Source organism: Drosophila arizonae, chromosome 4 (genome assembly GCF_054131065.1).
Source record: "Drosophila arizonae isolate 15081-1271.41 chromosome 4, UAZ_ARI_1.0, whole genome shotgun sequence".
In the NCBI taxonomy this organism is placed as follows: Eukaryota; Metazoa; Arthropoda; class Insecta; order Diptera; family Drosophilidae; genus Drosophila; species Drosophila arizonae.
In genome coordinates, this window is record NC_142924.1 from 7161788 (window position 1) to 7178371 (window position 16584).

Consider the following 16584-nt stretch of genomic DNA (forward strand, 5'->3'; position numbering starts at 1 on the left):
AATAGTACAAATATTTTATCTGTTCTCAAGTAATTTAGAAATTATTTAAATCTTAATTTTTTGTGATATATCTGCAATCAACTCATTTTGGAACTGGCAATAATAACAACAGTGCTGTAACGCACATTCCAATTGCAACCCTGTATTGGTGCACACATTTCGCCATGTTGATGCCGAGCTGTCAAAATTGTTACGTTCCTTCTCTTTCTTTCCGGTTAGCGTCATGGTAAGATCCAATAAAGTATTTTCCTCATTTGGACTGAAAATGTGAAAATAAAAAGGTTTAAAGTGCGCTTACTGAATTAAGAAATTCTTGGGAAAACCGCGTTGAGCTACTGCTAACGAAAAATCGCCAAATAAATGATTCTGTGATTGTATTAAATGCAATGAAAATATTTCACGTGGTGTCCAGAACGGTTCAGCTAGCAGCCAACGCGCAGTCCATACTACACCCCGCGATTTGAAAAGAATTTTTACTGATATGAGTCTTTTATGTTGTGTGATTGCAGCCTTTCGAGAGATTCGTACAAACTGGTCGCATCGCCAAGGCCTCCGCAGGTCCCCTGAAGGGTCGCCTGGTTGCCATTGTCGACGTCATTGATCAAAACAGAGTAAGTGGATCCACCTGTGCATGAATAGCAGCAACAAGAAATGTGTGTTCGCTTGAGGCAGCAGCCATTCGCACATGATGATAATTTGTCTTCTTGATAGGAAGTGCCAACTGACACATAAATGAAGCTAAGTTACTTAACTGAAAGCAAAAACTGTCTGCCAACCGCCAAATACAATACACACACAATTGTTGCTGCTCAATAATTGTAGTGCAGTTGAACTAATTTATTTATTTCTTACAGGTTTTGGTTGATGGACCTCTGACTGGTGTTCCACGTCAGGAATACAGATTGAACAATCTGCATCTGACCAAGTACCGCATCAAGTTCCCATACACCGCGCCCACAAGCATTGTGCGCAAAGCCTGGGTGGACAGCGACCTGAAGGCACAATGGAAAACCAGTGCCTGGTCCATTAAGGCACAAAACATCTGCAAGGTGAGGGAAATACAGAGCTGAACTTTCGCTCTCTGTGTGCTGCACATGATGATAATTGAATGTTCTTGATAGGAATTGCCGGCTGATACATACATGAAGCTAGCTTTTATTTTAAACTGAAACCAACTTAAAATTGATTAACTTTACACTTTGCTTATGATTCCGATTACTAATTCTGGTATCATTTATTTTATTGCAGCGCTCGCAATTAAACGACTTTGACCGTTTCAAGCTGCGCTATGCCAAGCGTCAGCGCAACAAGTTGCTGACCATTGCCTTCAACACATTGAAGAAGCGCACCAAGTCCGATGGTACACCACGCATCCTGAAGAAGGATCGTCGTGAGCGTCTGCGCGCCGAGAAGGCCAAGCCCAAGGCCAAGAAATAAAATGGAAAATAAATTTAATGAAAGTAACTGCTTGATGAACATCCAACTCAAAGGAGCAAATAAAAGAAGTGTTATTTTTAGGAAAAACACGAAGACCCCCTGTTTAATCTATTCCTACATGGAAGCAGTATATCTAAATTTTATATAACAGTTTTATTTGCTTTTGAAAAACAAAAAACAATTTTTGAGCAACTAGCACCAGTTCCCTATGGAGTCTTATTGCAATATATGGTTTTCCAGTTGTTGGGATGGTTGTAGCCCAACAGGACAGGCAGATGGAGAAAGAGAGTGATATGTTCGCCTTGTATCGACGTGGATACTTTCACCCACTTGCGTAGCCAATCGATCATCTCCTCCGCGCTTAGGTCATCCGGATTTAGGCCCCGCAGACAGCAGGAGTATCGCAACGAAGCCAAGCTCAGATTGTGAACGCCACCCTCACGGGTAATAGCCATGTCCATAAAGTGCACCAGGAATGCATGCTCGTGCAAGCGGTGACGCTTAAATAGGCTGTTAGGTAGTCCATGCATCTTGACTAGACATTTCTGCAAGCAAAACAATCTTCAGCTTAAACAAAACAAAGATATTGAATAGGAAGCATTTGTGTTTACGACGTGTTTTCGCGACATGCCCAACAAAGAGTAGGGTCCCTCGGCAAAAATGTCTTTGACTGAGATGAGCGCCTCCGGTGTAGGATGTGTGCCGCTGCCAAGTTGACCCAGAATCGCCTCGAACTCTGCGTACTTGTGGTGACCCTCAACCTGCTTGAGTTTGGCCTGAAGGCAGCGGAGCACGGATTTGTTGCACTGAAGCCGGCGTTTCGTATAGTATTTTTGGAACTCGATACGCTGCGGTTCCGTCCAGAAGTGAGGTGTTAGGAAAATGCGTGGGTACCAAAAGCTGCATGAGGTTATTGATACAATTATCTGTTGAAATGTTCTGTTTACCAATTCACTTACACAAGCGGAAAGAAAGCATAGCCCACCATTGGCAAGGAGCAGCCAATTAAGGCAGGCGCTACTTTCATCATATCACGCGGCATTTGCATATACAGCTCGAGCTCTTGACGATTCAGTGCCCGTATGCCCTGCGGCGCATGGTTGGCAATGCGCGAAATCTTCAAGAAACGCTTCATGTCCGCAAAGAAGTCCTTGACTCCCTCGAAGAACACCCTATAGAGCTGCATAGCCTTCGGGAAATTCTTTTCCAGTACTTTGTCATAGTTTTTTACATAGTTAAAGTAACGCGTGAATATGTATTCCTGCACATTGTCGCGCATCTGTTCGCGCTTTGACTTGGGTTGCTCCTGCTCTTTATCCTTATCGTCATCCTTATCCTTATCTTTGCTCTCTTTTGGTGGCCCGCTGCTGGGACTAGTTGCAGTTCTAACGACTATCTCACCAGTTGTGCCACTTTTTACTTGCGAACTTAGATTTTTGGAATTTTTGGCATCCCAGCTAGCCTCATAAATGACTTTGCCAACACTTGTTATCTCGGACGCAACATTTCGCTTAATTTGCGGCGGAGCTTTCGTTGCCGTCGATGTTGATTCCTGCTCTTGTGTACTGTAATTCGTTGTCTGCCTGATAATGATGTTTGAAATGGGTTTTTAATGCCGGTTGTCAATCGGGCTAATCATGTAATTACACTCACCTGCTTTGCAGCCTAGACCTGCAACATAATCGGAGCAATCGGCGGCGCTCTTGTGGCCACCTTCCCAAACTGCCGCTGCTGTGGGCTAAGCATAACACCCGCAATGCCAATGCCATTTTTATGTTACAGTCCCAACCTAACACACCACCCACAAGCGTGCGTAATTACGCAACGAGTGCAACTCCTATGCAGGAGCCAGCCTATAAGGTTGCACTTAATTATATTAATCTATAACTTGTATTTCTTTTTTTAGGTGAGTGGCCACAGCCAACTTCACGATGTTCAATATTTCATCAACATGCTGCTTCAAATTAAATGTTGCGATACACATTTTTGATAATGTCGATAAGTCGAGTGTGGCAGTGTTAGCGCTGCCACGTTGGTTCATTTTTTGCAGCATATCTTTAGGCGGTAAAAATTTAAGAAATTATTTATATTTTTAAATAGATGTTATATGAGTTTGTTAGTTCTGGTTTGTTGTCTAGGCGCGAATTTCAAATTTTTAGAGTGTGTCGTCACAAATTGCGTTAAGAGACATTTACTGCATGCAGCTGCGCATGGCATCACCTCAGAAATTTCATTCTAGCTTGTTTTCTAGCTACTTTTTCCTTCAGTTTATCCGCAGCATTTCGTGGCAACAGTCGCTTGTACGCACTTCATGCGGCCACGCAGCTTTTCGTGTTAGTTACTTTACGCTACAAAAACTTTTTTAATTAAAACTTGTAAACAATAAAAATTTAATTAGTGCTGAATCAAGCTGGTTGCCTTGTTGCTAGAGCGAAAACGAAAACGGAAATAAAGTATCAGATGTTGATAGGTATCAAAGGAGATTTGACGCGCGAGTCCTACGCACGTGTGCGTGTGCATGTGCTTGTGCTTGTGGGCTTGTAGGTGTATGTGTCTGTGTGTATATGTATGTAAAGACCTTCAAAAAGAAATATGTAAGAAACTTACTTTCACTTGTGCAAGCGCCGAGCGAAGAGCAGGCACAACAAATAGCGGCAGCATCCTTTATAAATATGCTTCAATGCGTAGGCGCTTGAGCTGTATTCTAATATCGAATTCATTGCTGCGGCTAATGCGGCTACTAGTCTAGGCTATACTCTCTACGGTTAGTCATCTCTAGCATGGCTTCTGTTACACTATTTACACTTGTTAAGTATACGAAGTGTGTGCCCGAAACTTCAACCATTTGTTTGTTTGCCCTGCAATTGAAGCCAACTCAAAGGTAAACTTGAAACAGCCCTTACTCAAATAGAAACAACAAGAGCTATAAATAGCCTTAGCGAACTGGCACGTGGCGTGGACCTGCACAAATTCAATTTCGTAAATTGTATTGGCTTAAGTGCGTGACCGTTGCACGGAGTAGAATAAGATCTAGCTAATTGAACTACTACATATACATATATATTATATATATTAAAATTCGTAAAGTTTTTCTAGTAAGTAGCTGTTAAACAAGTATTTCATTAACTTTCGCATACATTTCCGAAAGGTGACAGCGGCTTGCATGCTAAATATGCAAAAGTCTACTTCAGCGTGTCAAAGTTGCAGAAACTATTTGACAAAGGATATAAGCGATGCTGCGCAGACACTTTGTCAATGTCTTGCGGCTGCAAATTACAAACGCCTAGTCGCACAGGTGTCCCTGTGTGTGTAGCTGCATTTCTCTTTAAGATATTCATGTGTAAGGCCGCGGGTCTCGTTTTAATTAATGTGCATATATCCTTGCACTTACATGCGTACGCATATACAAGGCTTTCAGAGGCCAAAGGTTGCGGCTGTAGAAGTTAATTACAAAATGTGTGCAGGGACGTGTATAATTATTATCCGGCTGAGATGAGTTTAATTTACAGTTGTGAAATAAAAGTCTGGACAGTTGAAGGCCTAAAAAAGTAAATTAAATATAAGAAAATATACAGAAACAAATCATCATATTTTTTATATCTACCTAATTTTTAAATAAATTTAAAGTGATGACAAATAAAAGAAATAATAAGAAATGTATATTTTTTTTTAATATTCAACTCTATTTACTATACATTTCATCTACTATTATCTCTACAACTATTCATATACTCTGTCGTCAGCTGATCTATTTTGATCTACCTGATAAAAAATAAATAAAAACCAAATGGACGCAATCAATAAATTGCAATTATAGGTAAAGTGCTGACAGCCTGGCTAAGTGCCAATTGCCCCAAAAACGAAATGTAAGCAAAATAAAAAAAAAAAAAACAACAACAAAACAAAACAGAAACAAAAAACAAAAACAGAATGAACCGTAACAGAGGAGGAAGAGAATGAACAGGAAGCTGTAGCAATTAGAAGCAGACACCCAAATCGAATCGAAATCGTGTTTAGGCCAAGTCCGGGAAAATGGCCATCAATATTTGGGGCTTAAATCACTTTGCCATTAGCGCGATTGTGATAACCACAATGCAGCTGATATTCTTCCTATTGAATGCTTTGTTACACTTGGATAAACTCTCGGACTTTGCTGGCGGCGTTAATTTCATTGTTATAGCATTGCTGACCTTTTTCATAGGCCAATTGGATCGTCCCTCCAAGGTGAGTGTAAAACTGGCTGTTAAGCTGGGCTACAAATTAAATGGTTTAAAGCTTGTTTTTTGTGTGTTTGGGATTTGTCGGTATTTTGTAGCTGACATTGAAAAGCGAAAAGTGTGCACACGCTCCCGCACACACACACACACACAGCATTGTGCGATATGAGTCTGGGAGTGTGTGCGTTTGTGTGTGTGCAGGGAGCATCTGTAGTTGCATTTGCGGTAACAATAGGTAAACGCCCAACTGGCCCACACTCTGCGCCTGTTGTTGCTGCTGTTGCTGCTCTTGTTATTGTTGTTAGTTTGACCTTGTCTGGTGCAGGCAACTGCGGCCATGGTCCTTCGGCCAAGTTGTTTGTCGTCCTGTCTGCTGAACTGTTTGCAATTGTGCATTTTAAAGCTGCTGAACAAGTTCAAGTGTAGAGCAAACGCGGCGCCTCGCTTGCAAATATCTATTTAAGCGGGCTCTTCCTTCATCATATTGACCTGACTCTGTTCACACTTGAATGCGAATTTACGTTCGCCTCTAGGATTCCTTTTGCAGTTTTTATAAGCACTCTGATTTATTGCATACGCCAGCTGCCAATCGTGCCACAATAAATAAATGAATTGCGTTGATACCTCTGGGAGCGGCGCACATTTATCACGGCATAAAAGCTGTGCACAGCCAGCGCCCGGGTCAGCGATGCGGCACTTCGCAATGGATGACCATTGCTGCGGTGGCTTAGTCGTAAATGAAAATATAAATAAAAAACCATTTGGAGGCACAAAACGGGCAAAAAAAAAATATATATATATATATATATGTAAAATAAAATAAATAAATAAGAGGAGAAATAAAAACCAAAAATATACTGAATTGCATGCGGTTAACCGGGAATTGCATAGCAATTTTTACTGAGCAAAGCTGGCTAAATATAAATAAAAAATAAACTTTAGAAAAGCAATTCAATTTTGCAGGAAACAGCTGGGCGATAAATTCATGGGGGAGTTCTGTGCTTCAGCATTGCAAAAGGACACGAAGGCGAGCGCAACTAAAAGTTTTTCTTTTGCATTTTAAATATGTTTCGCCATACTGTGTGATTTTTGTGATGCAATACAAAATGTTGACTTAAGGCAACAAAGTTAATTGAGGTCTCTGTATACATCCCTATAGACAAGCTGTTTGACCTTACTCTTTAATAAAATTGTATACATATATATATTTTGTATATTTACTTTAGCAATAACAATAAATTCTTATCCCATTTATGCTGCCTAGGCCTATGAGAGTCGTCAGCTTATGGTCACTGTCTTCGTCTGCCTGTGGGGCGCTAGACTCTCTGGCTATTTGCTGTATCGCATCATCAAACTGGGCCGAGACAAACAGTTTGAGGATACGCGACGCAATATCATACGCTATGCTATATTTTGGACCTTTCAGGTGAGTTGCCATGCAAATAAAATGAATATTAAAAGTGCTAGTAATACGAGTGACAGACATGGACCATGGACCATGAACCGTGGACCGTGGACCGTGCACTGTGTTCCACTACAGCTGTTGGTAATCAATGAATCTGTCAGCGCATGCCAATTTCCCATGATGTTGTTATTAATATTTCAATGGCTTGTCGCTGATGCTGGGCTATGCAAATGCAAGTGCCACTCGGTCTCTCACTAAATGTGTGTGTGGGAGTGTGTGGCTGTGGCTGTGGCTGTGACTGTGGCTGGGGCTGTGGCTGTCCTTCCACATTTGTGGCGTGTCGCAACGATTTGATTGCCAGCACTTGTTGGCTCTGCTCAGCAGTGCTGGCAATTTAGCCATTTACCGAACATAACTGTGCTCTTAATGCTCCTGCATGATTTAATAACAGAGTGGATTGGATAGTCTATACTGAAACTCAATGTTGATATAAGTATATTATCTATATTGCTTCGAGCGATGTCATCCAGACTGCAGCCAAACTGTTATTAGCTTTTCGCTTGAATGCACTTTTTTCATTCTTTTTTTTTTCTACTCGTGCAGGCCATTTGGGTGTTTGTCGTCTCGCTGCCGGTCATAATAATCAATTCGCGTCACACCCAGCCTCAGGCTGTTAAAGGCATGACCACATTGGATTCCACGGGCACGGGCATGTTTATTGTCGGCCTGCTGGCCGAGACGTATGCGGACCTGCAGAAGTTCTCTTTTCGCCAGGATCCGGCCAATCATGGCAAGTTTTGCAATGATGGTAAGTGCAGGCGGGAAATCAACCAGCGGCTCCATACATATAGCTGTCATCGTAGGTCTTTGGGGTCTGTCGCGGCATCCGAATTACTTTGGCGAGGTGATTGTCTGGTGGGGCATCTTTGTCATCTCCCTAAACGTGATCACTGGCCATGAGTGGGTGGCCATAGCATCGCCCATCTTTACCACGCTGATTATACTCTTCTTGTCCGGCATTCCGCTACGTGAGCGCAGTGCAGATGAGAAGTACAAAAAGTAAGTGCACTATAAATCACTCTTGTGCTAGCCAAGCATTACTTAAATCATTTTCCACCTTACAGCCAGGTGGATTACCGCAAATACAAGGCAACCACGTCGCCACTAATACCTGTGCCGCCGGCCATTTATGAGGAGGTGCCTGGGGCACTCAAGTTCATACTCTGTTGCGAGTTTCCCATCTACGATACGATGCGATTGCATAAGGACACGAGCCCCTACTCGCTGTCTATAGCTCGCTCTCAGTCTCACATATAGCAGTCAGTGGCTCACTCCAGCAGCGCAGCCGCTGGCGTGGGCCAACAGGTGCACACGCACTCCCACACCCACTCGTCGAGTCAGTCGCAACACCATCAGCAGCATCAGCACCGCGGTCACTGCTATGGCGCCGATGGTGGTTTAGCTGAGAGCCATCATAATTGTGGTGGCAGCTGCCGGAACGTGCACGTGAAGTCGAATCCGTATCAATGCGAGGCGGGCTATGGCAATTATGGTGGTCATCAGCTGGACGCTGAGGACACGGATGATGGTATTATCTATGTGGCAAGTCACTCGGGCAGCAAGGCCAAGGCCCACTACTTTCATGCCCTCGACACGGATGAGCGTCCGAAGTGCAGCTACCTCGCCGAGGAGGAGCTGGCCTCGGACTACGACGAGGATATACCACCCATCGATCTGAGCAAGGGGAACAGCGTCGAGAGCTTTACCAATCGGGTGCAGGTAGCCACCGAGCAATCCCTGAATGCCGAGGGCATGCCCGTGACAGTGACAACAATCCTGTGATTGTCATCAAACCCCTTTCGCTGTAGCTCAAATCTGTGGCTAAATACGCTCTGCAAGCCTGCTTAAATCGAATATGCTTGCCGAATAAAAAATAAAAAAAAAAGGAAAAAAAACTAAAACTAAAAGCCAGTGCCAATCTTAATGCAGAAACTAACTAACAAAGAGATCGCTGAATTTCAAATATTAAAAATTTCTACTATTTATTTGCTCAAAATTAAACAAAAACATGTGCCTCTTCTAAATGTTTCCCTTAGAATGTTGCACGTCCTCAACGTTTATTAGTCTCTTGATAAATTGGTCGAACTCCTATTTAAAGCAAAAGAAAACTCTATCAACTATATCAGATAAATAATAAAAAAGAAGAAGATAAACGCCCCACCAACAGGTAGCAAATCGAATCGATCTAAACAGAAACATATCCCAAGCCAAACCTACATTCAATACAATATATATATTTATATTTTTTCTCTTAAATATACAATAACAACTCTAAAGTACAAGAAACTTGTTAAATAATATAGACAACTGATTCATAAGCTTTAATTATTTAATTTTATATTTGTACGACATAATAAAAGCATAAATATAGACATATTTATTATATATGTATATATATATATATATATATATATATATATATATATATTAAGTATACGCATATTTCTGGTTGAAACTGTTATCAAATGAAATTCTAATAAACATAAAGCAGTATTATTAAGTGAATTCAAACATTGTACCTAATTAACAATTTAACGAGCTATACTAATTAAAACAAGCAAATGCTTATAAAAATACAATTGAAATGAAATGCTTAACTAAATGAAACGTCTTTATATTTATTTATACTAATTCACGGAAAGTGAAATTAGTATATTGGTTCTGTGCAAGGTCCGTCTTGCTGTCCGTTTCGTCGCTATTGAAGCCAAACTCTTGCAATTTGGGAACATCTAATTTTGTACACTGAAATATAATTTGTAATCATTTGATGAGAGTAGGCTAGGATTTGAGCTGGGTTGGCTTGAATCATAGATGGCCATGGAAATTCAAAAGCAGCTCATGCTTTAGTCGAAAACCAGATTTAGATCAGTCTCTGTTAATGTATTGTAAAGTACATATCGGTCAACAAAAAAAAATTTATAGTATTTACACAAATTCGTAGTTTCTCTTTTTCCGGAAAAAAATATTTGTATAGTTTTTTTTTTTTTTACCCCCAATAAAAAAACAAAATTTTGGTGAAATTCGTATTAAATATTTCCCGTTTGAGAGAATCATGTTTGGGCTCACCCGTCGCGTAGTCTTTCGTGTCTTAAGGCCGAAGACGATATGTCGTCAGTTTGCCTCACAAGCCATCAACCAGATGCTGATGCTCCAACAGATGGACATCTGTGCGGATCAGCCCTCGCGCGGTCTGGTCATCGGCGTCTATGCCGACGAGGAAGACAAGAACGACGCGGGCATCCTGACCGCAGCTGGTTGGCGATACAATGTCCAGAAGACAAACGGTCGTTTGATTGAGGTGCTGCGTATGTCTGGACCGATGCCGAAGCGCGGAGAGGCTCGCCTCCTGTTCGCCATTGAGCCGGAGCGAGTTCCCTACTATTCCGTCGTAGCTGTTGTTGGCTTGGGCAAGGAGTGTCTGGGTTACAATCCCTATGAGGTTCTGGATGAGCAAAAGGAAGCTATCCGACGCTCTGTGGCAAAGGCCTGTCAGATTTTAGCTGAGCTCGATACAGACAGAATTGAAGTTGAGAATTGTGGACATGCAGAGTCTGCAGCGGAAGGAGCTGCCTTAGGTATTTGGGCCTATCAAGAAATGCGCGACCCCAAGACTCGAATCTATGTGCCTTCAATCGATCTCTATGCGCTCAAAGATGAGCCCTGCGATATAGAAGGCTGGCGCATCGGACTGCAGAAAGCTGCTGCACAGAACCTGACCCGGCAGCTTCAGGAAATGCCTTCCAATCTACTGACACCAACAGCATTCGCCCAGAATGTTGTGGAGGTTCTGTGTAAATCAGGTGTGAATGTGGAAGTCAAGGTAGAGGGATGGGCCGAGAGTCAGTCGATGCATGCCTTCCTTGCAGTTGGCAAAGCCTCTTGTGAACCGCCCATCTTCCTCGAACTGAGCTACTACGGCACTTGTGCGGAGGAGCGTCCCATTGTGTTGGTCGGACAAGGCATCACCTTTGATGCCGGTGGCTTGTGCCTCAAAGAGCGCGAGGAGTTGTACCATATGCGAGGTGATATGACGGGAGCTGCTGTTGTGGTGGCCACCTGTCGCGCCGTAGCAGGGCTGCGTTTGCCAGTCAACATTCGCGGTCTCATCCCACTTTGTGAAAATGTGGTTGGTTGCAATTCATTCCGTCCCGGCGACATGGTCAAGTCGATGAATGGCAAGACCATTGAAGTTCAGTGTACCGACCATGAGGATGTTCTAGTTCTAGCTGATGCATTGCTCTATGGCCAGAACTTCTGCCCCAAGTGCATCATTGACATTGGCACCTGCTCGGGCTACATGCGCCAAGCTTTAGATGAGGCTGCGTGTGGCGTCTTCACCAATTCTGAAATCCTATGGCAACAGATCAAACATGCCAGCATGCATACCGGTGATCGCGTCTGGCGTTTCCCTCTATGGAACTACTACAGCAAAGCCGTCCGTGCCGGACAGCGTAGCGATGTGCAGAACTACGGCATTGGTCGTGGCGGACGCCCCTGCAAGGCGGCTGCTTTCCTGCGTGAATTTGTGCCTTGCGGACAGTGGATGCATATTGTAAGTACATATCGGGGTACTATCGGACATTCTTACTAAAGCTCAATTCCCTTTTTAGGATGCGACCAATGTGATGGTGACAAATGGCATAGATTTCGAATACTTGCGTCGTGGCATGGCTGGTCGACCTACCCGGACGTTAATTGAGTTTATTGCCCAGACCATCTGCAAGGATACTGCTCCGAAGATGGGAAAATAGAAAAGTTCTCGTATTTCTTGTGAAATTCAATTGTACGCCATTTTCCAGATCGTAGGTCGTGGTTATCAAATTAATCACACGGTGGTGGACGGAAGTGTTTTCTAAATGGATATGTTTTGTATTTCGTTTTCCGTTTTCCGATATGTTCATAAATTACTAGTTAAATTATATTGTAAAAACACTGCCCTTTAACACTCAATTAAACTTTGATACTGTTGTGACTAGAACTATATTGTTTATTCATCTAGAGGAATTCTATTGTAGAAATCTTAGACATAAGAAGTTGCCGATACTTCTAGGCTACGGCAGTTTGACTTATTTCTATATCAATCTAGTCAATCTAATCTTCGGATAAATGTAGATTTGCTTATATATGGATTAAGCCTATCGGTTCTAGGAAATAGAATAGATCGCATTATCTTTGATTTTTAAACGGAATTAAGCAGATACTGGACATGTTTTGGGTATATATGTCACAGAACTTAGGGTATATCCTATTCGGAGTGAACCAAAATATACACAATATATAGAGATTGTTTTTCTCTTGACATTCAATTTAGGGTATTTTCTATTCGGAGTAATTTGATATACTTTGCCTTGAAACCTAGAGCTTAGCTATCTCCTAGTCGCAGTAATTTGAATCGAAATACATATATAGAAAATATTCAGATCTAGTAAGTCTTGGAGTTTTTGTGTTATTGTTCGTTAACTCCAGTCCTCATTCACATTTTCAAATCTTTGGCGACAGAACACGCAATAATTTCAACTATTCCGGAAAAAATCTTTCTCTTTTGTGCCTTCAAAGTACAGATATATATTACAAAAAGTTTTCATAAGTTTTTTTTCATTTCTAAAAAAATAAGTCGAAATGTTTCGTGTAACGCAACGCTTTGCCTCGCGGGTTATGCAGATGCGTAATGCAAAAGCAATCATCAAGCGAAATTATTCGCAGATGATAAACCAAATGCTGCAGATTCAGCAGATGGAAATCTGTGCAGATCCCCCGTCTCGGGGCCTTATTATCGGAGTATATGCGGATGAAGAGGACAAAAATGATGCCGGCATCCTAACTCAGGCCGGCTGGCGATATAACGTGCAGAAGACGCATGGACGATTGCTGGAGGTCCTACGTATGTCTGGACCCATGCCAAAGCGTGGAGAAACGCGTCTGCTCTTCGCGATAGAACCAGAGCGAGTACCTTACTACTCGGCGGTGGCTGTCATCGGTCTGGGAAAAGAGTGCCTCGGCTATAATCCCTACGAGGTGCTGGATGAGCAGAAAGAGGCCATCCGTCGGTCGGTGGCTGATGCTTGTCGGATTCTGGCCGAGCTGGATACAGATCGAATCGAAGTCGAGAACTGTGGTCATGCCGAATCGGCGGCTGAGGGCGCAGCTCTGGGCATCTGGGTGTACCAGGAGCTGCGTGATCCCAAGAAACGTATGTCAGTGCCATCCATCGATCTGTATACCACCAAGGATGAGATATGCGATATTGAAGGCTGGCGCATTGGACTGCAGAAAGCTGCTGCTCAGAACCTTACGCGCCAGCTTCAGGAAATGCCTTCGAACCTTCTGACGCCAACAGCATTCGCCCAGAATGTTGTGGAGGTTCTGTGTAAATCAGGTGTGAACGTGGAAGTCAAAGTAGAGGGATGGGCTGAGAGTCAGTCGATGCATGCCTTCCTTGCAGTTGGCAAAGCCTCTTGTGAACCGCCCATCTTCCTCGAACTGAGCTACTACGGCACTTGTGCGGAGGAGCGTCCCATTGTGTTGGTCGGACAAGGTGTGACCTTTGACGCCGGAGGCTTGTGCCTCAAGGAACGTCAAGAACTTTATCACATGCGTGGTGATATGACGGGAGCTGCTGTTGTGGTGGCCACCTGTCGTGCCGTGGCGGGGTTGCGTTTGCCAGTGAGTTAACTTAAACAAAGTTATATGAATATATGTTACTCTTTCGATGCTTAGGTTAACATTCGCGGCCTTATTCCACTTTGTGAAAACGTCATTGGTTGCAATTCGTTCCGTCCCGGAGACATGGTCAAGTCGATGAATGGCAAGACCATTGAAGTTCAGTGTACCGACCATGAGGATGTTCTAGTTCTAGCTGATGCATTGCTCTATGGCCAGAACTTCTGCCCCAAGTGCATCATTGACATTGGCACCTGCTCGGGCTACATGCGCCAAGCTTTAGATGAGGCTGCGTGTGGCGTCTTCACCAATTCTGAAATCCTGTGGCAACAGATCAAACATGCCAGCATGCATACCGGTGATCGCGTCTGGCGTTTCCCTCTATGGAATTACTATAGTAAGACTGTCCGCTCTGGTGGACGCAGTGATGTTCAGAATTATGGTATTGGGCGTGGTGGCCGTCCCTGTAAAGCCGCTGCTTTCCTGAGGGAGTTTGTGCCTTGTGGTCAATGGATGCACATTGTAAGTAATCTGCATACTTATATATGTATGTTTATAACTTACCATGTGCCGTTATCTATCTAGGATGCTTCCAATGTTATGGTAACAGTAGGTGATGAGTACGAGTATTTGAGAAGAGGCATGGCTGGTCGTCCAACTCGCACGTTAATAGAATTTATTGCTCAGACTATTTGCAAGGATACTGCTCCAAAGATGGGCAAGTAAGCAGACGTTGTGTTGCAGTTTAAGTTATCAAGAGTTTTTCACATGAATCGAAGTTATTTTACAAAAGGTAGACCTGCGACTTTTAAGTATGTGAGTTTTAATTTGGACAGAGAGATGTTAAAATTCAGTAGTTTAATCAGGTTTAAAAAATTAAATGTTTTATCAAAAGCATGTGTATAAATACAGACAGTTCTTAGTATATGGAACGTGCGTTTTGATACATTCGTCAATAATTGCTTTACGTATTGCTCATCAGAATCTCGATCAATCAGGTAATAAAATAGAAATTGCAAGCTGTGGCATAAATTCGAATTTGAGTACGGCGACTGCTACGCCAGTGAGACAGCATGCGTCAGAACAACGTTAATATCAATGGGTGGATAATTCTGCAACAGCTTCACATTCGACGCAAAATCATTCTCTAGTATGGCCTCCCGTTGAATTCTATAAACGAATAATACGTTGTAATAATTATCTACATTTGAAGTACGGTTTCTCTGACTTACAATATCATCGAGCAGCATATTTTGATGAGGAAATCGAAACGATTCTCATCCGAGAATATTGAATCCCATATACGTAACACATCTGGCAGTGGAAATTCTTGTGAGAGTAATAAATTGATCCATCGGAAACTATAGTACTGTGGATGCAACTCCTGGCTCTTGAGATGATTGTAGATGCTTAGATCTTTTGCTTTTAACATATTCGACAGCCGAGACATCATGCACTTTATGCCACCTTCCGCATCGTCCAAAGTTTTTATGAAAAAGTCTCGTATCTCACTCATTAGCGCAGTAAAGCAAAAGAAACAATCCGCCTCGGCATGTGCGCGATTTGAGAGATCAGGATCTGAGGCCATAACATAGTATATAGGTCCAACTATTTCGTTCATGCCTTGTACATAACCCTGGCCGGGATTCAGTTTGGCGTAGATAAATAATATTCGTTGCACAACCTCCCAATGAGCTTCTTGACCTTCTTCCATTGCGGCGTAGTTTTCCGCCGAGCGCTTTGTAATCAAGTTTATCTGGTCGGGAGAAGAAATCATGTTAGTCTCTTATTTTTAACATTAGGCTAACTTACTTGCTGCTAAATTCCGTATTGAATGCATTATGGAATATGTTTCTTAAGCTTTTAATGACCAACAAAGTCTTCATACTACACAAACTCACCTTCGTCACCCCTAGACCTTTACGTTCAACATTTGCCGAACTTAAAACGGAGGGCACAACTCGTTCGTGTAGCCTTCGGCCCTGCTCTCCCTTGCTGTGGACAACAATATCGCATGGATACTCTGTGGGCTGCTGAAAGAACGATATGTCTGGGCATAGTCGTCTCACATCTTTATCAATTTGTAGCAAAAATTCGTTATCGTTGAAAAATGTATTCCAAGCGCTTTCCGGACCCTCGCTGAGCGGATGATCTTTTAGGCCAACGCCCCTTGATTCATTACCATCATCGCTGTCACCTTCGCCGTTATGTGTATGACCAGGCGGTAGCACAAGCTCCATAATGAATTGTTTATACAGCGCACGTTTCTGTGCCAGCGTCGTCGACCAAGTGCTACGCCTGGGTCCTAAATACCCTAACAGCATTTTCCAGCTGAGCGCACGAAAGCTGAGCACATCGGGGACACCTGTGGATTGGATGTTATTACTTGTTATTCTACTACCTACATCATACTAACCATTGAACGTGTGCTGGCGCAGCTGCTTCAGCTCAATTACATCCTGTGAAAAAATATCTTCGAATTCCTTTACGCTGCACAAAGAGTGAGAGAAACATTCCCTTAGACAAGGCTGTTTACATTGTGCACCACAGCTACATACCGTGCTTTAAAAATTGCCATGCTGCTCGGAAGTCCTTTTTCTCTCCATAAAGTTGTACGTGATTGTTGTCGTTTTCTTTTCAATTGCTTTGTTGTTATTTATTGTAGATAATAGCAGGGACGTACGACTGCATGTGCAGTACGCTAATAATGAATGAATCGACACCTCAGCCGTGTGGCAACGCTGTTTAATTGTGACGTGAAGTTGGCTGCACGCAATTTTGAGCTGCCTTTAAGTTGCCTACGCG

At 42.8% G+C, this 16584-nt stretch overlaps 6 protein-coding genes across 6 annotated transcripts; 4 read left to right on the forward strand and 2 right to left on the reverse strand.

Moving 5' to 3' along the window:
* Window positions 1-169: 169 nt before the first annotated feature.
* On the forward strand, window positions 170-1530 carry RpL14 (ribosomal protein L14). Its single transcript, XM_018005129.2, has 4 exons — window positions 170-226; window positions 510-611; window positions 855-1049; window positions 1249-1530. The coding sequence occupies exons 1-4, from the start codon at window positions 224-226 to the stop codon at window positions 1435-1437; spliced, it is 489 nt and encodes a 162-aa protein (XP_017860618.2). The 5' UTR covers window positions 170-223; the 3' UTR covers window positions 1438-1530.
* A 41-nt stretch (window positions 1531-1571) lies between these two features.
* LOC108613013 (LETM1 domain-containing protein 1) lies at window positions 1572-3408 on the reverse strand. Its single transcript, XM_018006178.2, has 4 exons — window positions 3091-3408; window positions 2397-3020; window positions 2049-2337; window positions 1572-1982 (listed from the first exon to the last, which is right to left on the reverse strand). Exons 1-4 carry the CDS (start codon window positions 3204-3206, stop codon window positions 1644-1646), a joined length of 1368 nt encoding a protein of 455 aa, XP_017861667.1. The 5' UTR covers window positions 3207-3408; the 3' UTR covers window positions 1572-1643.
* A 286-nt stretch (window positions 3409-3694) lies between these two features.
* LOC108613012 (uncharacterized) lies at window positions 3695-9726 on the forward strand. Its single transcript, XM_018006177.2, is given in 6 exon segments — window positions 3695-4003; window positions 5181-5661; window positions 6919-7080; window positions 7663-7867; window positions 7923-8118; window positions 8184-9726. Coding segments are annotated over 5 exon segments (1473 nt in total). The 5' UTR covers window positions 3695-4003; window positions 5181-5469; the 3' UTR covers window positions 8902-9726.
* A 220-nt stretch (window positions 9727-9946) lies between these two features.
* Window positions 9947-12097, forward strand: LOC108613010 (crystallomitin S-Lap1). The gene is made up of 2 exons (XM_018006174.2): window positions 9947-11671; window positions 11730-12097. The coding sequence occupies exons 1-2, from the start codon at window positions 10172-10174 to the stop codon at window positions 11868-11870; spliced, it is 1641 nt and encodes a 546-aa protein (XP_017861663.1). The 5' UTR covers window positions 9947-10171; the 3' UTR covers window positions 11871-12097.
* Window positions 12098-12498: 401 nt separating this feature from the next.
* LOC108614568 (crystallomitin S-Lap2) lies at window positions 12499-14704 on the forward strand. Its single transcript, XM_018008743.2, has 3 exons — window positions 12499-13782; window positions 13837-14301; window positions 14365-14704. The coding sequence occupies exons 1-3, from the start codon at window positions 12739-12741 to the stop codon at window positions 14503-14505; spliced, it is 1650 nt and encodes a 549-aa protein (XP_017864232.1). The 5' UTR covers window positions 12499-12738; the 3' UTR covers window positions 14506-14704.
* On the reverse strand, window positions 14623-16509 carry LOC108614570 (TBC1 domain family member 13). The gene is made up of 5 exons (XM_018008745.2): window positions 16338-16509; window positions 16196-16269; window positions 15681-16144; window positions 15012-15535; window positions 14623-14949 (listed from the first exon to the last, which is right to left on the reverse strand). The coding sequence occupies exons 1-5, from the start codon at window positions 16355-16357 to the stop codon at window positions 14835-14837; spliced, it is 1197 nt and encodes a 398-aa protein (XP_017864234.1). The 5' UTR covers window positions 16358-16509; the 3' UTR covers window positions 14623-14834.
* Between the last annotated feature and the right edge of the window lie 75 nt (window positions 16510-16584).